The sequence below is a fragment of the Podarcis melisellensis genome (assembly GCF_964234715.1).
Source record: "Podarcis melisellensis genome assembly, chromosome: 12".
In the NCBI taxonomy this organism is placed as follows: domain Eukaryota; kingdom Metazoa; phylum Chordata; class Lepidosauria; order Squamata; family Lacertidae; genus Podarcis; species Podarcis melisellensis.
In genome coordinates this window covers 14,287,868-14,311,954 of record NC_138544.1, presented here as the reverse complement: position 1 = coordinate 14,311,954, position 24,087 = coordinate 14,287,868, and the positions used below count along the sequence as shown (strand labels likewise).

At 41.5% G+C, this 24,087-nt stretch overlaps 3 protein-coding genes across 3 annotated transcripts in view; all 3 read right to left on the bottom strand.

The window, feature by feature from the left end:
* The window catches only part of LOC309353638 (phospholipase A and acyltransferase 5-like), a 35,421-nt gene extending 21,280 nt beyond the window's left edge, over positions 1-14,141 (bottom strand). The window contains exons 1-2 of the mRNA XM_081883104.1: positions 13,611-14,141; positions 8,815-8,903 (exon numbers count right to left, since the gene is read on the bottom strand). The gene's annotated coding sequence lies outside the window, so the exon portion shown is untranslated. The remainder of the gene's footprint in view (positions 1-8,814; positions 8,904-13,610) is intronic.
* Positions 1,577-15,579, bottom strand: LOC309353622 (phospholipase A and acyltransferase 4-like). Its single transcript, XM_081883082.1, has 4 exons — positions 15,556-15,579; positions 3,902-4,043; positions 3,009-3,277; positions 1,577-2,060 (listed from the first exon to the last, which is right to left on the bottom strand). Exons 1-4 carry the CDS (start codon positions 15,562-15,564, stop codon positions 2,010-2,012), a joined length of 471 nt encoding a protein of 156 aa, XP_081739208.1. The 5' UTR covers positions 15,565-15,579; the 3' UTR covers positions 1,577-2,009.
* A 3,240-nt stretch (positions 15,580-18,819) lies between these two features.
* On the bottom strand, positions 18,820-22,476 carry LOC309353626 (phospholipase A and acyltransferase 4-like). Its single transcript, XM_081883090.1, has 4 exons — positions 22,395-22,476; positions 20,387-20,528; positions 19,718-19,974; positions 18,820-19,013 (listed from the first exon to the last, which is right to left on the bottom strand). The coding sequence occupies exons 1-4, from the start codon at positions 22,401-22,403 to the stop codon at positions 18,963-18,965; spliced, it is 459 nt and encodes a 152-aa protein (XP_081739216.1). The 5' UTR covers positions 22,404-22,476; the 3' UTR covers positions 18,820-18,962.
* Positions 22,477-24,087: the final 1,611 nt, after the last annotated feature.

Sequence of the window (24,087 nt, the reverse complement as noted above, 5' to 3'; positions counted from 1 at the left end):
TATCTCCCCTCTCACCTTTGCAGGAGAACCAAGTGTCCCTGAGCATGGTCGCCAAACTGTTGCAGGAAAAATCCGAGGGCTCCCTTGGACAAAACAAAGACACCAAACAGGATAACTTGGAGCAAAACAGCAGCCTGTAGGCTTGGCCTTTATTGAACTGTTGCAACAGGGTATTCCCCTCACTTGCAGGAGAGAGGAAAGACCCAGAAGAATAGTGTGCAAGGTCTTATAAAAACTTTTGAAATTCCCCTCCTCTAGGTCTAGCCCACCCCCAGAGACATCATGCATACATTACAGAAAGGAGGGGTTGAGGGAGGCATACATTACAGAAAGGAGGGGTTGGGGGAGGCATACATTACAGAAAGGAGGGGTTGGGGGAGGAGTTGTGGTGGTAACATGAGTGTCTTGTCACCTGGCTGGTTCCTCCCTTCCCCCTCCCCCTGAGTCACTTCCAGGAACTTCCAGGAGACAAAGGGGATTTTGCAGTTTCCTGCCCCCTGAGGGAAGATCTGATCAGTGTCCTTTGTTTCAGTCCATGTTGAATCCACTCCCATATGCAAGTTCTTTGTGATCTTGATTGTCTTCTGTCTGGGATCATCAGGGTTGGCATGGGCAGGGCTCCTGTGTATGTGCTGAGACAGTGAAGGGATCATGGCTGACCAGGACCAAGTCACCCCCTTTGTTAGTTCCTGTCATATGGAGTAAAATAAAATGGAGCAGTGCAAATCCGATGTATGGTTGATTTTCTATGAATTTATAACAGAAATGTGGCGTATGTGTGTGTGAGTGTGTAGTCTATACAAACAGAATGATTGGGGTGGGGGGTTCCTGCTACACATCAACAACATTCCCAAGTACAGTCGTACCTCGGAAGTCGAACAGAATCCGTTCCAGAAGTCCATTAGACTTCCAAAACGTCGACTTCCATAGCGCGGCTTCTGATTGGCTGCAAGAAACTCCTGCAGCCAATCAGAAGCCATGAGAGTCCTGTCAGACATTCAGCTTCCAAACGAACATTCTAAAACCGGAACTCTCACTTCTGGGTTTTGACTGTTCAGGAGCCGGAACGTTTGACTCCCAAGGCATTCAGGAGCTTAACATAGCATGAATGCATGAGGATTCCCAGCCTGCCCACCTCCTTTGAAAAGCCACCCTTTAAGATGAGGGCAAATTCTCTTTCAATATTTTTTAAGAATGATGTTTCTTGGATATATTTTTTTCCTTCTCCTTTAATTTTTAATTATGGTATTGTTGTTCATGAGTTTCTTTTAACTAGATTTTTTTTATTCATGGCAGAGCAGAGAAAGAAAGAAAGAAAGAAAGAAAGAAAGAAAGAAAGAAAGAAAGAAAGAAAGAAAGAAAGAAAGAAAGAGCTTCTGTCACTTTTGGTCTCAGATGGGAGATGGGAACCAAAACCAGGAAGCAAAAACATATTAAGAAAATGGGAATTTGAGGTGAAGGAAGAAGGATTGAGGGCTGAGATTTCAGCTAAACGCAGAAGTAAAGAAGACTCTTTCCCCTCCTCCGTTGAAGGGGGCTATGAAACCCCAAATGCCAATGAATTCACAAGCTACACTGTTGTAGGATTCTTTATACAGACACATATTGATTATTAACAACCGAGGCCTGCAGCAAAATGTTGTATGTGTCAAGGGTGGCCTGAAACAAGATGGTGGTATCCATTCCAAGTACAGAAGTTGACCAGACTGGCAACTGAACCTTACTTCGACGTTGATCAGTGTCCTCTACCACATCTAGAGGCAGCAGGGAGAAATTTGATTCAATTCACATTCAAATTCTTAACTAATCTGCACTTTACAAAACAATGCACAAACTAAAACAGAGCCATCCTTCAAAATTCACACCAATGGATGAAGACAGAAAACCTAAATCTTGATTGATTTGATATTTTTTTATTCAATAACTGTTGTTCTTTTATAATGGGATCTTGTTAGAAGCCAACCTAGGATTGTCCACCAACAGACTTTTAGATTTTTCACTAATGGTGTTTACCAATGGAACATGTCTGCGATCCGGTTTAGAAAAGAAAGTTCTTCCACCTGCAAAAAATAAGAGATTTAAGCATTTTTATTCACAATGGCTGATGGTCCTTCATTTCTCACAGCTGAATTGATATGAAACTTTGCTTTAAATGTTTCTTTTGGAGACAGAAAATAGCCAGATTTGAAATTCAGATTCTAAGGCAATTAACTCTGGGTTTAAAATATGCTTTAAAAATTAATTCCTTGTAACAGAACACGCTTTGGTGCAAAAATCTGAGTTCTGTGGCTATAGTTAGAAAAATATTAAAAGAATACAGACCCAACGTTTTTCATCAGGGTACAAGCCTGTCATTAATTTGGAAACCTGAGTTCTGAGTTTTTAATCTTTTCATTTGTTCCTTCAGACAATTTGAATGCGTGAACTCAAGTTATTTTTAAAAGTTATGATATCCATTTTTTTCTGTTCTGGTTTGCAGTCCTTCAATATACTCCAAGTAAAGATGGCGTCGTTAGTGGTAGCATCGGCATGAGCTCCGCATCAGTCGTGCGGTTTTTATTATTTTTATCAGTCTTTTATTAGCTTTTATTAGTATTTTATATCTATCATTTGCCAGCTTTTCCTCAACTAAAGTAAATTAACTGCTTCTTAATCTCACCTATCGTATTTTTCACCCCATAAGGTGCACCGGCCCATAGGACGCACCTAGTTTTTTGGGGGGGGCAATAAAGGGGAAAAAATTATTCCCCCCCCCAGGCGCGGGGATGGGGCGCCTCTCCCGCTATCCCCCGAGTTTGCGGGGCTGGGGACGGGGAGGAGCAGGCTTCAGCGAAAGCCTGCATTTGCCCCATAGGACGCACACACATTTCCCCTTCATTTTTGGAGGGGAAGAAGTGCGTCCTATAGGGCGAAAAATACGGTAATTTTCCAGGATCAAGAGTTTAGAAAGAATTTCAATATCACAGCACAGATCACACACTATGAAAACATGAATAAATTCTACACACCTGTCTACTGTCAGGTTGGCCATATCGTAGTATGGCAGCAAAATGTTCACAGTTCATCGTGGCCACATTGTAGTCTATCTCCATCCCAACATATTCATTTGCAGTGCTAATTATTTCGCTTACAGGCCTGGCTTTATATTTTCTGTCTTTCTTGTTGTTGACCTTCCAGCTGCTTATCCCCGCCACTTTTGAAAGCTTTTCTTTCTTCACCAGTGCTTTTGTTGTGTTGGCAGGCAGAGAACCAGAGAAAAAACTTCCTGTACTCCCATCTCAAGAATAGAGAGAGAAAAGAAACTCAGAAATAGTGACCATTAGGCCTGGATTCCCTGCATTTCATCAACCACATTGTCTTCAAGAAGACATCAGTTGTTGTTTTGACAAATACTATTATTTTTTAAAAACTTGTTAGTCACTCTTATCTTGCCCAAGGCAACCCAAAACAACTTACAACCAACCAGAATGCAATCTCTTGGCTACAAAGCAGTCCTCTAACTGGCTTACAACAATTGCAAGTACAATGGTACCTCGGGTTAAGTACATAATTCGTTCCGGAGGTCCGTACGTAACCTGAAACTGTTCTTAACCTGAAGCACCACTTTAGCTAATGGGGCCTCCTGCTGCTGCCGTGCCGCCGGAGCACGATTTCTGTTCTCATCCTGAAGCACTATTTCTGGGTTAGTGGAGTCTGTAACCTGAAGCGTATGTAACCCGTGGTACCACTGTATCAGGACATTGAACTTCCAGCAACAATTAGTCCCTAAGCCAGTGGTGGGGAACCTTTCCCCCCCCCCCCAAGGGCTGTGTTTCTTCAGGGGTAATCTGCCAATGTTCTCTATCTTATTCTTCCCTCTCATAAAACCACCCTTTTGTAGGAAATAATGAGAAGCTCTTACCTGCAGAAGTCAGGTGGACCACATATCCATCGCCCACATAGATAGCCCAGTGTTGGTAACCCAATCGATAAATCTCAATCTGGTCTCCAGGCTTTGGTCTCTGCCAGACGTAAGTGGGCCAATGTATTCCATCGTAAAACAGCTGTGCAAGTTTATTCAGAAGTAAGTCCCACTAGGTTCAATGAAACACACTCCCAAATACATGGGATCACAGCCACAGAGGCAGCCCTTTCTTTTATACTGTAGCTCAGGGATAGAGAACTTGTGGCCTTCCGGATGTTGCTGGTCTACAACTCCCATAACCCCAGGACATTAGCCATAGTTTCTAGGGTTGATGGGAGTTCGAATCCAACTACATCTGGAGGACAACAGATTTCTTACACCTGTGTAGTTTATGGCAAATATTTATCCCAGACCTCACTCTGTGGCACCGTTATCTTTTTTAGTGTATTTATAATTTTCAATTTTATAAATTTGCATAATAATATCAAGCCAAAATACAAACCATACATTTCCCACTGACTTCCCTTCTCCCCCGTCCATGGTTCATTTTATTAAACCTCTACCACTGCATAGTCTATATTTTTCATTTTCTCGCTTTTTCACTTTTTGTTCCAGTATACTTCATATCGCTGAAATCCTGTTAACATTTTTATATGTTTGTAATGATTTTTCAAATATTCTACAAATCTTTCCCAGTCTTCTTTAAAAGTTCTTTCTTATTCTAGGGCTGCCATACATCCTGGCTGATTTTTGCTGAATCCAGCTTTAAAAAATCCCCCCAAAGTGGAAACTCTGGCAATTTATTTGTGTGTGTGTGTGTGTGTGTGTATTCACCACTGGGGGGGGGGGAATAAATACAGTTCAAATTGGGGAAAATAAATACAGTTGCACCTCAGTTTTCGAACAGCTTAGTTCTCAAACTACTTGGAAAATGAATACTTCAAACCTGGATATGAGTGTTCCGGTTTTGGAACCTTTTTCAGAAGCCGAACGTGCTCTGTTCTGAGTATAACTTCCATTTTGAGTGCCACACTTCCGTTTTCCTAGTGAGGGAAGGGGGGCGGGCGACAAGCGAGCAGGCACCTGGTTCCAGCCACTGCCGCTACAACAGCAACCACCCCCTCCTCCAGCTGTGGCAGCCCCGGCACTGAGCGAGGGAAGGCTGGGCCAGAGTGGCAAGCGAGCAGGCAAGGAATGCACATGGAAACATCGTTTACCTGCCCCCCCCCCCCGCAGCAATGCCTATTTATCTATTTGCACTGGCGTGCTTTCAGAGTGCTAGGTTGGCAGAAACTGGGACAGGCCAACGGGAGCTCACAGGGATTTGAACTGCTGACCTTCCAATCAGCAAGCCAAAGAGGCTCAGTGGTTTAGTCCAAAGCGCCACCTGCTCCACTATGAGAACAGGATGCTGGACTAGGTAGATGGGCCATTGCCTGATCTAGCAGGCTATTCTCATGTTCTTTAAGTCTGAGAAAAGCGCTGCATCATCTCCCGCCCCATCCAACACATGCTACAGACAAAATGTTTATTGGTGTTATAATGAGCCAAAGGCAGAAACAAAAATCAGTTCAAATATTGCACAATAAAGTAAAGTATAAAAATGAAAGTCAAGCTAACTTAAATAAAAATATTTAAGTCAAGAAAACTTACATAAAATTACAGGCATATAAACAGTAGTACACAGTAGTAGATGTGATGGTCATCTCGATACGAATCCAAGGCCGACGTTTTAACATCACAGTAATCCAAGTTTATGCACCAACTACTGGTGCTGAAGAAACTGAAATTGACCAATTCTATGAAGACTTACAAGACCTTATAGAAGTGACACCAAAGAAGGATGTTCTTCTCATTATAGGGGATTGGAATGCTAAAGTAGGGAGGCAAGAGATAAAAGGAACAACTGGCAAGTTTGGCCTTGGAGATCAAAACGAAGCAGGGCAAAGGCTAATAGAGTTCTGTGAAGAGAACAAGCTGGTCATCACAAACACGCTTTTCCAACAACACAAGAGACGACTCTACACATGGACATCACCAGATGGGCAACATCGAAATCAGATTGATTATATTCTCTGCAGCCAAAGATGGAGAAGCTCTATACAGTCAGCAAAAACAAGACCTGGAGCTGACTGTGGCTCAGATCATCAGCTTCTTATAGCAAAATTAAAGCTTAAACTGAAGAAAGTAAGAAAAACCACTGGGCCGGTAAGATACAAACTAAGTCAAATCCCTTATGAATACACAGTGGAAGTGAGGAACAGGTTTAAGGATTTAGATTTGGTGGACAGAGTGCCTGAAGAACTATGGATGGAGGCTCGTAACATTGTACAGGAGGCAGCAACGAAAACCATCCCAATGAAAAAGAAATGCAAGAAAGCAAAGTGGCTGTCTAACGAGGCCTTACAAATAGCGGGGGAGAGAAGGCAAGCAAAATGCGAGGGAGATAGTGAAAGATACAGGAAATTGAATGCAGATTTCCAAAGAATAGCAAGGAGAGACAAGAAGGCCTTCTTAAACAAGCAATGCAAACAAATAGAGGAAAACAAGAGAATGGGAAGAACCAGAGATCTGTTCAAGAAAATTGGAGATATAAAAGGAACATTTCATACAAAGATTACCATAATAAAGGACAAAAGTGGTAAGGACCTAACAGAAGCAGAAGACATCAAGAAGAGGTGGCAAGAATACACAGAGGAATTATACCAGAAGGATATGGATGTCTTGTACACCCCAGGTAGTGTGGTTGCTGACCTTGAGCCAGACATCCTGGAAAGTGAAGTTAAATGGGCCTTAGAAAGCACTGCAAATAACAAGGCCAGTGGAAGTGATGGTATTCCAGCTGAACTATTTAAAATTTTAAAAGATGATGCTGTTAAGGTGCTACACTCAATATGCCAGCAAATTTGGAAAACTCAGCAGTGGCCAGAAGATTGGAGATCAGTCTACATCCCAATACCAAAGAAGGGCAGTGCTAAAGAATGCTCCAACTACCGCACAATTGCACTCATTTCACATGCTAGCAAGGTTATGCTTAAAATTATACAAGGAAGGCTCAAGCAGTATGTGGATCGAGAACTCCCAGAAGTGCAAGCTGGATTTAGAAGAGGCAGAGGAACCAGAGACCAAATTGCAAACATGCGCTGGAGAAAGCTAGAGAGTTCCAGAAAGACATCTGCTTCTGCTTCATTGACTATGCAAAAGCCTTTGACTGTGTCGACCACAGCAAACTATGGCAAGTTCTTAAAGAAATGGGAGTGCCTGATCACCTCATCTGTCTCCTGAGAAATCTCTATGTGGGACAAGAAGCTACAGTTAGAACTGGATATGGAACAACTGATTGGTTCAAAATTGGGAAAGGAGTACGACAAGGCTGTATTTTGTCTCCCTGCTTATTTAATTTGTATGCAGAATACATCATGTGAAAGGCTGGGCTGGATGAATCCCAAGCTGGAATTAAGATTGCCAGAAGAAATATCAACAACCTCAGATATGCAGATGACACAACCTTGATGGCAGAAAGTGAGGAGGAATTAAAGAACCTTTTAATGAGGGTGAAAGAGGAGAGCGCAAAATATGGTCTGAAGCTCAACATCAAAAAAATGAAGATCATGGCCACTGGTCCCATCACCTCCTGGCAAATAGAAGGGGAAGAAATGGAGGTAGTGAGAGCTTTTACTTTCTTGGGCTCATGATCACTGCAGATAGTGACAGCAGCCACAAAATTAAAAGACGCCTGTTTCTTGGGAGAAGGGCAATGACAGGCCTAGACAGCATCTTGAGAAGTAGAGACGTCACCTTGCCAACAAAGGTCTGTATAGTTAAAGCCATGGTTTTCCCAGTAGTGATGTATGGAAGTGAGAGCTGGACCATAAAGAAGGCTGATCGCCGAAGAATTGATGCTTTTGAATTATGGTGCTGGAGAAGACTCTTGAGAGTCCCATGGACTGCAAGAAGATCAAACACATCAATTGTTAAGGAAATCAGCCCTGAGTGCTCACTGGAAGGACAGATCGTGAAGCTGAGGCTCCAGTACTTTGGCCACCTCATGAGAAGAGAAGACTCCCTGGAGAAGACACTGATGCTGGGAAAGATGGAGGGCACAAGGAGAAGGGGGCGACAGAGGACAAGATGGTTGGATAGTGTTTTCGAGGTTACCAGCATGAGTTTGACCAAACTGCGGGAGGTAGTGGAGGACAGAGGTGCCTGGCGTGCTCTGGTCCATGGGGTCACGAAGAGTCGGAAGCGACTAAACGACTAAACAACAACAAAAACAGTAGTACAGAGCCCAGCGCTTTACTGAGTTGCTGCTCTTATCATGGATTTCATTCCAAGCTCTCTTTTTGCAAGAAATCAAAACTTAGTATCCATGGCTTGCAGGAGCCTCGCTCTCTTCCCACAAGCAGATGAATTTGGGACCTTGTGATTATTCACTGCAGTTTTTCTAAGTCAGACTTGCAAGGCAGGGGGAAGGGGCTAAAGCAGAGCTTTCCAAACTTTTCATGCTGGTGACACACTTTTTATACACGCAGCATTTTGTGACACAGTAATTCAGTTTCACTAGCAAACCGGAGGTTAAACTAACCCCTTTCCAGCCCAGGGGCAGCTCAGGCAGCATTCTAATGAAAACACCAACACACAGCAGCCGACACACGAATGTGTCGCAACACACAGTTTGGAAAGCTCTGAGCTAGAGACAAAACTATCCTAAGCATTCTTACACAGAAGTTAGTCTCACTGTGTTCAACGTACGTTGGCTTGCAGCAGAGATAGCAGCGTAAGGCAAGCAGCAAGTCAAGTGGCAACTCTTACTTTGGAAAAAACAGTCAAAGGGAAGACACTTAAAGGTAAGGTATTTTGGACTGGGTGGGGATCGATAGCCAGTGTCCCCAATGCAAAGAGGTACTTACCTGAGCCATAATGTTTTGCTCTCACCGTCCTCTCCTTTCAGTCCTCAGATATTTATAGATCTTTTTCAGTTTCGTTTTCACTTTATAGCCTTAAAAAACAACAACATATTATTAGCAAGGCAACAGTTGTCATCAGTATAACATCTCCTGGCAACACTTGCCAGGATAGTTTTCCACATGCGAAAGAAGCCTAGAGCCCCCACCCTAACTCACCAATATTCCAACATTTTAAAGGTCATTCCTGGTTCCTTTCACTTATAGAAGTGTAAGGAAAAGACTTCTACCCAATTACACAACAAAAAGGAAAATAACCATATAATTTTTTTCCTGTCCTCCCAGCCTGCTAAGCTCCTTGTATTTATGTTCTGGCTGTTCTGCAATGATTTCCTGCCCCACAAGACCCGTTCACCACAATCTCTGTCTGAGGCAGGGGTAGCCAACATGCTGCTCTCTACATATTGTTGGACTCCATTGCCCATCACCATGGCCCATGTCTGCAGGGTCACAGGTTCACCACCCCTCAAGCAGCTGATGCTTTTCCTTGGCATGGACATACAGTTGATTGGGAAGACTTCCCCTTCACAATTGCTGCATCCTAGAAGCTGCAGCTATCTCTGTCTTCCAGACAGTGTCTTTCTGATCCTTGTACCCGCTTTGACGACGAGTGTGTTTGTTTGTCTGCCTGCCTCTCTCTCTCTCTCTCTCTCTCTCTCTCTCTCTCTCTCTCTCTCTGTGTGTGTCCCAATTCTCCAAGCATTGAGGAGTTCAGGGGCTCAGAATGCCCTCAGGTTCTGCTTCCGTTGCAATGAAGTCACTGGAGATTTATTGGCATTTTGTGATATAAGACTTGCATAGTTCTTTGGGTTGACTGTAGGTAAACATTCACAGCATTAAACACCCTGGAAATCTTCTGAAGAGCTCCCAAGAAGCTCTTGGATCCTCAGCCTGATCTGGTTTCTAGAAGTTTAAGAAGTATGGAGAAGGACTTTACCCCCACCTGAAAAAAATGGCCCTTCCCATTTCCCACCCACAAATGGGGCAGTCAGGTTATTTTCAAAATGAAGAAATGCCACGTTCAGATGTCTTGGAGAACAGCTATATGGCTGGTGTTTGTGGCTCCCTGTAATTGTGCCAAAATAGCAGCCCACCTGCTGCACGTAAAATTCCGTTAGACTCTAATGCTAAGCGAATCCATGTGGAAAAAGCTTCCTCAAGGTCACTGCGATCCACTTTCAAAGAAGTGTGTTTGTCATTAAGCAACCAACAATTCATTTCAAAATTAAGAGTACTGAACCAGATAAGGCCTAATTAATAGCTCACTACCAGCATTTTGCTCTACCTTTTTAAATGTATCTCTGGAGCCAAGTAACTAATTTGAGCTCAGTTGCATTAACACCATTTCCATATTTCCGAAGCTGTAAATGGGTGGACCGGTACGTGAAACTCTTTCTTAAGTTTCAATGGCTCCTGTGCTCCTTCAATTTTAGAAATCCTATTTGTGTGTGTGTATGTTTTAAGTATTTAACATGCATCTGTTTTTAGCTAATGGGACGTCTTTATTTCATCAACATTTCCGAGTACAGTCGTACCTCGGAAGTCGAACAGAATCCGTTCCAGAAGTCCATTAGACTTCTAAAACTTTCGACTTCCATAGCATGGCTTCTGATTGGCTGCAGGAAGCTCCTGCAGCCAATCGGAAGCCATAAGAGCCCTGTCAGATGTTTGGCTTTCAAACGGGAACACACACTTCCGGTTTTCGATTGTTTGGGAGCCGGAACGTTTGACTCCCAAGGCATTCGGGAGCCAAGGTACGGCTGTATTTGCGAAGTCCAAACACCAGGAGCCAAAGGGCTATGCTTAACCTACCATGAATGCATGAGGATTCCCAGCCTGCCCACCCCCTTGAAAAGCCATCCTTGAAGACCAGAGCACATTCTATTTCAATATTTTTTAATAATGATGTTTCTTGGATATATTTTTTTTCCTTCTCCTTTAATTTTTAATTATGGTGTCGTTTCTCTTAACTAGATTTTTTCGATTCATGGCAGAGCAGAGAAAGAAAGAAAGAACTGGAAAATCATTCCATGAAAAACGACTTCTACCAAAAGAGATATTGAAACAATCCCTCCCTTTGGATTCCTCTATGAAAACTGCTACTAAGATGCTTGCAGAAACCTCACTGACATCCATGAAAAATGGGGGGGTGTAAATCAGATGTGAATAATCTGTAACCCATCAAGTCAAAAGCAGCGCACTAGCTATGGGTTCTGGGTTTGGCCAGAGCTTCTGTCACTTTTGATCTAGGATGGGAGATGGGAACCAAAACCAGGAAGCAAAAACATATTGAGAAAATGGGAAGTTGGGGTGAAGGAAGAAGGATTGAGGGCTGAGATTTCAGCTAAATGTACAAGTAAAGAAGACTCTTTCCCCTCCTCCATTGAAGGGGGCTATAAAAACCCAAATGCTAATGAATTCACAAGCGACACTGTTGTGGGATTCTTTATACAGGCGCGTATTCATTTTTAGCAACCGAGGCCTGCAGTGAAACGTTGTACTGTATGTGTCAAGGGTGGCCTGAAACAAGATGGCGGCATCCTCCATTCCAAGTACAGAAGTTGACCAGACTGGCAACTGAACCTTACTTCAACGTTGATCAGTGTCTTCTACCACATCTAGAGGCAGCAGGGAGAAATCTGATTCAATTCACATTCAAATTCTTACCTAATCTGCACTTTACAAAACAATGCACAAACTGAAACAGAGCCATCCTTCAAAATTCACACCAATGGATGAAGACAGAAAACCTAAATCTTGATTGATTTGATATTTTTTTATTCAATAACTGTTGTTCTTTTATAATGGGATCTTGTTAGAAGCCAACCTAGGATTGTCCACCAACAGACTTTTAGATTTTTCACTAATGGTGTTTACCAATGGAACATGTCTGCGATCCGGTTTAGAAAAGAAAGTTCTTCCACCTGCAAAAAATAAGAGATTTAAGCATTTTTATTCACAATGGCTGATGGTCCTTCATTTCTCACAGCCGAATTGATATGAAACTTTGCTTTAAATGTTTCTTTTGGAGACAGAAAATAGCCAGATTTGAAATTCAGATTCTAAGGCAATTAACTCTGGGTTTAAAATATGCTTTAAAAATTAATTCCTTGTAACAGAACACGCTTTGGTGCAAAAATCTGAGTTCTGTGGCTATAGTTAGAAAAATATTAAAAGAATACAGACCCAATATTTTTTTTATTCAATAACTGTTGTTCTTTTATAATGGGATCTTGTTAGAAGCCAACCTAGGATTGTCCACCAACAGTCCTTTAGATTGTTCACATGTCTCATCATATATTTAACACCAACTAATGGTGTTTACCAACCGATCTTGTCTGCTATCCAGTTTAGAAAAGAAGGTTCTTCCGCCTGGAAAAAATAAGAGAATAAAGCATTTTTATTCACAATGGCTGGTGGTCCTTCATTTCTCACAACTGAGAAATGAAACTTTGCTTTAAATGTTTCTTTTGGAGACAGAAAATAGCCAGATTTGAAATTCTCAGATTCCAAGGCAATTAACTCAGGTTTAAAATATGCTTCAAAAATTAAATCCTTGTAACAGAAAATGCTTTGGTGCAAAAATCTGAGTTCTGTGGCTATAGTTTCAAAAATATTAAAAGAATACAGACCCAATGTTTTTCATCAAGGTACAAGCCTGTCATTAATTTGGAAACCTGAGTTCTGAGTTTTTAATCTTTTCATTTGTTCCTTCAGACAATTTGAATGTGTGAACTCAAGTTATTTTTAAAAGTTATGATATCCATTTTTTTTCTGTTCTGGCTTGCAGTCCTTCAATATACTACAAGTAAAGATGGCGTCGTTAGTGGTAGCATAAGCATGAGCTCCGCATCAGTCGTGCGGTTTTTTCAGTCTTTTATTACCTTTTATTAGTATTTTACATCTATCATTTGGCAGCTTTTCCTCAACTATTATATTTACATAAAAATAAAGTAAATTAACTGCTTCTTAATCTCACCTAATTTTCCAGGATCAAGAGTTTAGAAGGATTTCAATATCACAGCACAGATTGCCACTACGAAAACGTGAATAAATTCTACACACCTGTCTACTGTCAGGTGGGCCATATCGTAGTTCGGCGACAAAATGTTCACAGTTCATTGTGGCCACATTGTAGTCTATCTCCAACCCAACATATTCATTTGCAGTGCTAATTATTTTGTTTACAGGCCTGGCTTTATATTTTCTGTCCTTCTTGTTGTTGACCTTCCAGTCACTTATCCCCGCCACATATGAAAGCTTTTCTTTCTTCACCAGTGCCTTTTTTGTGTTGGCAGGCAGAGAAATAGAGAAAAAACTTCCTGTACACCCATCTCAAGAACAGAGAGAGAAAAGAAATTCAGAAACAGTGACTATTAGGCCTGGATTTGCTACATTTCATCAACAACATTGTCTTCAAGAAGACATCAGTTGTTGTTGTTTTGACAAATACTATTATTATTTTTTAAATTGTTAGTCACTCTTATCTTACCCAAGGCAACCCAAAACAACTTACAACCAACCAGAATGCAATCTCTTGGCTACAAAGCAGTCCTGTAACTGGCTTACAACAATTGCAAGTATCAGGACATAGAACTTCCAGCAACAATTAGTCCCTAAGCCAGTGGTGGGGAACCTCCCCCCCCTTAAGGGCTGTGTTTCTTCAGGGGTAATCTGCCAATGATCTCTATGTTCCCTCTCATAAAATCACCCTTTTCTAGGAAATAATGAGAAGCTCTTACCTGCAGAAGTCAGGTGGACCACATATCCATCGCCTACGTAGATAGCCCAGTGTCGGGAACCAAATCGATAAATCTCAATCTGGTCTCCAGGCTTTGGTCTCTGGCAGACGTAAGTGAGCCAATTTATTCCGTCGTAAAACTTCTGTGCAAGTTTATTCAGAAGTAAGTCCCATTAGGTTCAATGAAACACACTCTCAAATACATAGGATCACAGCCACAGAGGCAGCCTTTTCTTTTATACTGTAGCTCAGGGATAGAGAACTTGTGGTCTTCCAGATGTTGCTGGATCACAACTCCCATAACTCCAGGACATTAGTCATAGTTGCTAGGGTTGATGGAAGTTCAAATCCAGCCACATCTGGAGGACCACAGATTTCTTACACCTGTGTAGCTTATGGCAAATATTTATCCCAGACCTCACTCTGAGGCATCATTATCTTGTTTATTGTGTCCATCATTTTCAATTTTACAAATTTCCACAATAATATTAAGCCAAAATACAAACCATACATTTTCCACTGACTTCCCTTCTCCCCCGTCCATGGTTCAGTTTATTAAACCTCTACCACTGCATATTCTATATTTTCCATTTTCTCTCTTTTTCACTTTTTGTTCCAGTATACTTCATACCGCTGAAATCCTGTTAACATTTAATATGCCTGTAAAGTTCTTTCTTATTCTAGGGCTGCCCTACGTCCTGGCTGATTTTTGCTGAATCCAGCTTTAAAAAATCCCCCCAAAGTGGAAACTCTGGCCATTTATTTGTGTGTGTGTGTGTATTCACCAGTGGGGGAAAAATAAATACAGTTCAAATTGGGGAAAACAAATACAGTTGCACCTCAGTTTTTGAACAGCTTAGTTCTCGAACTACTTGGAACCTGAATACTTCAAACCTGGAAATGAGTGTTCCGGTTTTGGAACCTTTTTCAGAAGCTGAACGTGCTCTGTTCTGAGTATAACTTCCATTTTGAGTGCCACACTTCCATTTTCCTAGTGAGGGAAGGCGGGCGGGCGACAAGCGAGCAGGCACCTGGTTCCAGCCACTGCCGCTACAACAGCAACCACCCCCTCCTCCAGCTGTGGCAGCCCTGGCGCTGAGTGAGGGAAGGCTGGGCCTGAGTGGCAAGCGAGCAGGCAAGGAATGTCCCTGCCCCACCTGCTCCCACTTGCAGGCAAGTAGGAGTGGGATCGGGCTTCTCCGGTAGGCAGCATTGCGGCTTGCACGGGAACAGCAGCTGGATCGCGACTGTTCAGTTGGGGAGGTACAAGTATATAAACAGTACAGAGCTCAACGCTTTACTGAGTTGCTGCTCTTATCATGGATTTCATTCCAAGCTCTCTTTTTGCAAGAAATCGAAACTTAGTATCCATGGCTTGCAGGAGCCTCGCTCTCTTCCCCCACCCCACAAGTAGATGAATTTTTCAAACTTTGGACCCTGTGAATATTCACCACGGGTTTTCTAAGTCAGACTTGCAAAGCAGGGGGAAGGAGCTAAAGCAGAGCTTTCCAAACTATTCACGCTAGTGACACACTTTTTATACACGCAGCATTTTGTGACACAGTAATTGAGTTTCACTAGCAAACCGGAGGTTAAACTAACCCTTTTCCTCCCGGGAGGAGCGCAGGGACTATTCGTGTGAAAACACCTACACACTGCAGCCGACACACGAATGTGTTGCAACACACACTTTGGAAAGTTCTGAGCTAGAGACAAAAGTATCCTAAGCATTCTTACTCAGAAGTAAGTCTCACTGTGTTCGATGACACTTTGCTCCTAAACTGCACGTTGGCTTGCAGCCAGAGATAGCAGTGTATGGCAGACAGCAAGTCAAGTGGCAATTCTTACTTTGAAAAAAACAGTCAAAGGGAAAACAATCAAAGTGAAGGTATTTTGGACGGGGTGGGGATTGATAGAAAATGTCCCCTATTCAAAGGGGTTCTTACCTGAGCCATTATGTTGTGCTCTCACCTCCTTTCAATCCTCAGATATCTTTGTTCATTTTCAGTTTCATTTTAACTTTATATACTAAATAAATAAATAAATAAATAAATAAATAATGTTCTCAGCAGGGCAACAGTTGACGTCAATATAACATCTCCTGCCAACATTTCCTTAGTGTAGGAAAACAGCAGGAAACGTGTTTTCCCTGCCAGGATAGTTTTCCACATGTCAAAGAAGCCTAGAGCCCCCACCCCAACTCCCCAATATCCCAACATTTTAGAGGCCATTCCTGGTTCTTTTCACTTCTAGAAGTGTAACTAGATTTTTTCGATTCATGGCAGAGCAGAGAAAGAAAGAAAGAAAGAAAGAAAGAAAGAAAGAAAGAAAGAAAGAAAGAAAGAAAGAAAGAACTGTAAAAGCATTCCATGAAAAATGGCTTCCACCAAAAGAGATATTGAAACAATCCCTCCCTTTGGATTCCTCTATGAAAACTGCTACTAAGATGCTTGCAGAAACCCCACTGACATCCATGAAAAATGGGGTTTGTAAATCAGATGTGAATAATCTGTAACCCATCAAGTCAAAAGCAGCGCACTAGCTATGGGTTGTGGGTTTGGCCAGAGCTTCTGTCACTTTTGGTCTCAGATGGGAACCAAAACCAGGAAGACAAAACGTATTGAGACAGATGGGACTCTGTTCAACATTACTGAATGTTGGAGACAGTTTTGTTTAAGAAGGCTTTCCCCAAGGCACAACCCAGTCATTTATGACTTGTACCTTGGTAGGAATGGTTTCATTGCCTTTTGAGTGTGTAGGAATGGTCTCACCGTTTTTAGAATTCCTTTTTTTGTATTTTTTAAAATTTTAATCTTGTACTTTGCTTTGATGACCTCAGGCCATCAAATAATGACTATTATTATTCGTCAAAACATGTGTGCGCACTCAATGGTAAAATGTTTCGTAAGAGGAGGGACCTATTTCCCCCTTATATAAATTCGACATTTTCTGTGGCAGCCCTAAGCAATGTAACAGAGGTGTGCCTGGCACCATCATTATATAGCTTCTGGCAAATGCCAGAAGTAATTAATAAGAATAATTAATAAGAATAATTAACAATAAAATATTTATATATAATTTTCTTTTGCATTTTCCTATCATACTGAGATTAGTGTTTATAGAAACTTCTCAGTAGATATGTTCAGGAATATACACTTACTTTTTTAAAAATGTCAAATTAATGCACCACATTATCCCAGGGCAGTGCCACACAACAAATAAAAGTTGGCTTGAATTCCAACGACTGGGGTCACCAGGGACTGAGATCAGATTGAGCCTTCACCTCATTGGTAATCCTAAGTGTACCACTTTGTTTTATTTTCTCCCATTTTAATTTCTTTTACCATTCATACGTTTTGGGGGAAACTAACACACTGGACTTGTGAACTCCTTGCTAGTGAATGGGACAACACTGCCTTTCACTGAGGGAGACCGTACAGGGAATGGCCTTACTCAGTACTATGTCAAAGGTCCTAGGTTAAGCTCCAGGGGACATTCTGACAATGAGGAGAATGTTTTTGGAGGTACATTCTGACCCCTGTCAGAAGCCCCAGAGAGCCCCAGCCAATCGGTGTGGACATTACTGAGCCACATGGACCAATAGTTCTGACTCAGTCTAAGACACGTACCTCCATATACATTCTCCTCATTGTCATGACAGGCATTATGCTAATCAGTCGTAAACAAATAAACAAACAAACAAACAGGTAAACATCCACCCATATGCCTCCCAAATACTAGAAGCTTGACACATTTCAAAATTTAAAAATAACCCTTTCCCTCTTTTTAATCGCAGGAGCTGCTGTTTCCATCTCCACCGGAACTGTGTTTTATGGCCTTCTATTTGCAGTTAATGGCTATGCTTTCATTTTCATTGTCACTTGTCCACAATCGGTGTGCTTTCCTGGAAACCACCTGTTTCATTGAATGACAGGTGCGTCACTTTAGAATTGCTTCTGAAGGAGCAATAAGGAAGGATAATAAGGAAATAATCAGCAATAAGGAAGCAGTTCAATCAATACTGGAAATATAGACTTGTATTACTGTATTTGGCTATGGAAAACCTGGCAACCTAAGATTGCACCTATTATTTTTCCATTAATCCCAGTATCACATCTGCTGGAATTTTTTCCCCCAGCAAGGGAGAGATAAGCAATTTGAACCCTGGGGATCCAAAGGTTAATACACATTACGACATTTCTATATCAACAATCAGCCCGTATCTATTAACCATATAAATTTAACTTTGTCAGATCTTAATACTAACTGGATTAATTTTAATCTAATGAAGCTCTGAGACCCTTAACACAATTTGAAAAGTTCTATAAGCACAATGAGTGGGGGAGGGGAGGATTAGTTTCTAAATCGTACTCCGTGTTGCTTAATGTAACTTACAGATCTATGGAACCCCTAAAAAATATGGTAACTAGATACTAGCAAACAAATTCTTCCCAAGGATTGGAATAAAATTTGGGGATTGTGACCCTTCAAATCTCTTTTCTGCTGGTTGTAGTAATTGTAATGTGCTGTATTAAATGCTGTATGATTTTTAATTGTATTTTTACAAAAACGCCACAGACCACCTAAACGAAACTCAAGGACCACTAGGGGCACCATGGAGTGGAATAATCTGTAACCCATCAAGTCAAAAGCAGTGCACTAGCTATGGGTTGTGGGTTTGGCCAGAGCTTCTGTCACTTTTGGTCTCAGATGGGAGATGGGAACCAAAACCAGGAAGAAAAAACATATTGAGAAAATGGGAAGTTAGGGTGAAGGAAGAAGGATTGAGGGCTGAGATTTCAGCTAAACGCACAAGTAAAAAAGACTCTTTCCCGTCCTCCGTTGAAGGGGGTTATGAAAACCCAAATGCCAATGACTTCACAAGCTACACTGTTGTGGGGTTCTTTATACAGACATGTATTGATTTTTAGCAACGGAGGCCTGCAGCAAAATGTTGTATGTGTCAAGGGTGGCCTGAAAAAAGACGCTGGCATCCTCTATTCCAAGTACAGAAGTTGACCAGACTGGCAACTGAACCTTACTTCAACGTTGATCAGTGTCCTCTACCACATCTAGAGGCAGCAGGGAGAAATTTGATTCAATTAATATTCAAATTCTTAACAAATCTGCACTTTACAAAACAATGCACAAACTGAAACAGAGCCATCCTCCAAAATTCACACCAATGGAAGAAGACAGAAAACTCTTGATTGATTTGATGTTTTTGTTTTTATTCAATAACTGTTGTTCTTTTATAATGGGATCTTGTTAGAAGCCAGCCTAGGATTGTCCTCCAACAGTCTTTTAGATTGTTCACACGTCTCATCATATATTAAACACCAACTAATGGTGTTTACCCACGAAACAGGTCTGCTATCCGGCTTAGAAAAGAAAGTTCTTCCACCTGCAAAAAAATAAGAGATTTAAGCATTTTTATTCACAGTGGCTGATGGTCCTTCATTTCTCACAACTGAGTTGATATGAAACTTTGCTTTAAATGTTTCTTTGGAGACAGAAAATAGCCAGATTTGAAATTCAGATTCCAAGGCAATTAACTCTGGGTTTAAAATATGCTTTAAAAATTAATTCCTTGTAACAGAACATGCTTTGGTGCAAAAATCTGAGTTCTGTGGCTATAGTTAGAAAAATATTAAAAGAATACAGACCCAACGTTTTTCATCAGGGTACAAGCCTGTCATTAATTTGGATACCTGAGTTCTGAGTTTTTAATCTTTTCATTTGTTCCTTCAGACAATTTGAATGTGTGAACTCAAGTTATTTTTAGAAGTTATGATATCCATTTTTTCTGTTCTCGTTTGCAGTCCTTCAATATACTCCAAGTAAAGATGGCGTCGTTAGTGGTAGCATCGGCATGAGCTCCGCATCAGTCGTGCGGTTTTTATTATTTTTATCAGTCTTTTATTGGCTTTTATTAGTATTTTATATCTTTCATTTGGCAGCTTTCCCTCAACTATTATATTCACATAAAAATAAAGTAAATTAACTGCTTCTTAATCTCACCTAATTTTCCAGGATCAAGAGTTTAGAAAGAATTTCAATATCACAGCACAGATTGCCACTATGAAAACGTGAATGAATTCTACACACCTGTCTACTGTCAGGTTGGCCATATCGTAGTATGGCGGCAAAATGTTCACAGTTATTCGTGACCACATTGTAGTCTATCTTCTTCCCAACACATTGGTTTGCAATGCTAATTATTTCGCTTACAGGCCTGGCTTTATATTTTCTGTCCTTCTCGTTGTTGACCTTCCAGCTGCTTAGCCCCGCCACATTTGAAAGCTTTTCTTTCTTCACCATTGCCTTTTTTGTGTCAGCAGAGAAAAAATTTCCTATACCCCCATCTCAAGAACAGAGAGAGAAAAGAAACTCAGAAACAGTGACCATTAGGCCTGGATTCTCTGCATTTCATCTACAACATTGTCTTCAAGAAGACATCAGTTGTTGTTTTGACAAATACTATTATTTTTTTAAAAATTGTTAGTCACTCTTATCTTGCCCAAGGCAACCCAAAACAACTTACAACCAACCAAAATGCAATCTCTTGGCTACAAAGCAGTCCTCTAACTGGCTTACAACAATTGCAAGTATCAGGACATAGAACTTCCAGCAACAATTAGTCCCTAAGCCAGTGGTGGGGAAGCTCCCCCCCCCCTTAAGGGCTGTGTTTCTTCAGGGGTAATCTGCCAATGTTCTCTATCTTATTCTTCCCTCTCATAAAACCACCCTTTCTAGGAAATAATGAGAAGCTCTTACCTGCAGCAGTCAGGTGGACCACATATCCATCGCCTACGTAGATAGCCCAGTGTTGGTAACCCAATCGAGAAATCTCAATCTGGTCTCCTGGCTTTGGTCTCTGCCAGACGTAAGTGGGCCAATGTATTCCATCGTAAAACAGCTGTGCAAGTTTATTCAGAAGTAAGTCCCACTAGGTTCAATGAAACACTCTCCCAAATACATAGGATCACAGCCACAGAGGCAGCCTTTTCTTTTATACTGTAGCTCAGGGATGGAGAATTTGTGGCCCTCCAGATGTTGCTGCACCACAACTCCCATAACCTCAGGACATCTTAGCCATAGTTGCTAGGGTTGATGGGAGTTCAAATCCAGCCACATCTGGAGGACCACAGATTTCTTACGCCTGTATAGCTTATGGCAAATATTTCTCCCAGACCTCACTCTGAGGCATCATTATCTTGTTTATTGTGTCCATCATTTTCAATTTTACAAATTTGCACAATAATATTAAGCCAAAATACAAACCATACGTTTTCCACTGACTTCCCTTCTCCCCCGTCCATGGTTCATTTTATTAAACCTTTACCACTGCATATTCTATATTTTCCATTTTCTCTCTTTTTCACTTTTTGTTCCAGTATACTTCATACCGCTGAAATCCTGTGAACATTTTAATATGTTTGTAATGATTTTTCAAATATTCTACAAATCTTTCCCAGCCTTCTTTAAAAGTTCTTTCTTATTCTAGGGCTGCCACACATCCTGGCTGATTTTTGCTGAATCCAGCTTTAAAAAATCCCCCCAAAGTGGAAACTCTGGCCATTTATGTGTGTGTGTATTCACCACCGGGGGGGGGGGGGAATAAATACAGTTCAAATTGGGGAAAACAAATACAGTTGCACCTCAGTTTTTGAACAGCTTAGTTCTCGAACTACTTGGAACCTGAATACTTCAAACCTGGAAATGAGTGTTCCGGTTTTGGAACCTTTTTCAGAAGCTGAACGTGCTCTGTTCTGAGTATAACTTCCATTTTGAGTGCCACACTTCCATTTTCCTAGTGAGGGCAGGCGGGCGGGTGACAAGCGAGCAGGCACCTGGTTCCAGCCACTGCCGCTACAACAGCAACCACCCCCTCCTCCAGCTGTGGCAGCCCTGGCGCTGAGCGAGGGAAGGCTGGGCCTGAGTGGCAAGCGAGCAGGCAAGGAATGTCCCTGCCCCACCTACTCCCACTTGCAGGCAAGTAGGAGTGGGATCGGGCTTCTCCGGTAGGCAGCATTGCGGCTTGCACGGGAACAGCAGCTGGATCGCGACTGTTCAGTTGGGGAGGTACAAGTCTATAAACAGTACAGAGCTCAACGCTTTACTGAGTTGCTGCTCTTATCGTGGATTTCATTCCAAGCTCTCTTTTTGCAAGAAATCAAAACTTAGTATCCATGGCTTGCAGGAGCCTCGCTCTCTTCCCCCACCCCACAAGTAGATGAATTTTTCAACCTTTGGACCCTGTGATTATTCATCACAGTTTTTGTAAGTCAGACTTGCAAGGCAGGGGGAAGGGGCTAAAGCAGAGCTTTCCAAACTATTCACGCTAGTGACACACTTTTTATACACGCAGCATTATGTGACACAGTAATTCAGTTTCACATTAATTCAGTTTCACTAGTAAACCGAAGGTTAAACTAACCCCTTTCCAGCCCGGGAGGAGCGCAGGGACTATTCGTGTGAAAACACCTACACACTGCAGCCGACACACGAATGTGTCGCAACACACACTTTGGAAAGTTCTGAGCTAGAGACAAAAGTATCCTAAGCATTCTTACTCAGAAGTAAGTCTCACTGTGTTCGATGACACTTTGCTCCTAAACTGCACGTTGGCTTGCAGCCAGAGATAGCAGTGTATGGCAGACAGCAAGTCAAGTGGCAATTCTTACTTTGAAAAAAACAGTCAAAGGGAAAACAATCAAAGTGAAGGTATTTTGGACGGGGTGGGGATTGATAGAAAATGTCCCCTATTCAAAGGGGTTCTTACCTGAGCCATTATGTTGTGCTCTCACCTCCTTTCAATCCTCAGATATCTTTGTTCATTTTCAGTTTCATTTTAACTTTATATACTAAATAAATAAATAAATAAATAATGTTCTCAGCAGGGCAACAGTTGACGTCAATATAACATCTCCTGCCAACATTTCCTTAGTGTAGGAAAACAGCAGGAAACGTGTTTTCCCTGCCAGGATAGTTTTCCACATGTCAAAGAAGCCTAGAGCCCCCACCCCAACTCCCCAATATCCCAACATTTTAGAGGCCATTCCTGGTTCTTTTCACTTCTAGAAGTGTAACTAGATTTTTTCGATTCATGGCAGAGCAGAGAAAGAAAGAAAGAAAGAAAGAAAGAAAGAAAGAAAGAAAGAAAGAAAGAAAGAAAGAAAGAAAGAACTGTAAAAGCATTCCATGAAAAATGGCTTCCACCAAAAGAGATATTGAAACAATCCCTCCCTTTGGATTCCTCTATGAAAACTGCTACTAAGATGCTTGCAGAAACCCCACTGACATCCATGAAAAATGGGGGTTGTAAATCAGATGTGAATAATCTGTAACCCATCAAGTCAAAAGCAGCGCACTAGCTATGGGTTGTGGGTTTGGCCAGAGCTTCTGTCACTTTTGGTCTCAGATGGGAACCAAAACCAGGAAGACAAAACGTATTGAGACAGATGGGACTCTGTTCAACATTACTGAATGTTGGAGACAGTTTTGTTTAAGAAGGCTTTCCCCAAGGCACAACCCAGTCATTTATGACTTGTACCTTGGTAGGAATGGTTTCATTGCCTTTTGAGTGTGTAGGAATGGTCTCACCGTTTTTAGAATTCCTTTTTTTGTATTTTTTAAAATTTTAATCTTGTACTTTGCTTTGATGACCTCAGGCCATCAAATAATGACTATTATTATTCGTCAAAACATGTGTGCGCACTCAATGGTAAAGTGTTTCGTAAGAGGAGGGACCTATTTCCCCCTTATATAAATTCGACATTTTCTGTGGCAGCCCTAAGCAATGTAACAGAGGTGTGCCTGGCACCATCATTATATAGCTTCTGGCAAATGCCAGAAGTAATTAATAAGAATAATTAATAAGAATAATTAACAATAAAATATTTATATATAATTTTCTTTTGCATTTTCCTATCATACTGAGATTAGTGTTTATAGAAACTTCTCAGTAGATATGTTCAGGAATATACACTTACTTTTTTAAAAATGTCAAATTAATGCACCACATTATCCCAGGGCAGTGCCACACAACAAATAAAAGTTGGCTTGAATTCCAACGACTGGGGTCACCAGGGACTGAGATCAGATTGAGCCTTCACCTCATTGGTAATCCTAAGTGTACCACTTTGTTTTATTTTCTCCCATTTTAATTTCTTTTACCATTCATACGTTTTGGGGGAAACTAACACACTGGACTTGTGAACTCCTTGCTAGTGAATGGGACAACACTGCCTTTCACTGAGGGAGACCGTACAGGGAATGGCCTTACTCAGTACTATGTCAAAGGTCCTAGGTTAAGCTCCAGGGGACATTCTGACAATGAGGAGAATGTTTTTGGAGGTACATTCTGACCCCTGTCAGAAGCCCCAGAGAGCCCCAGCCAATCGGTGTGGACATTACTGAGCCACATGGACCAATAGTTCTGACTCAGTCTAAGACACGTACCTCCATATACATTC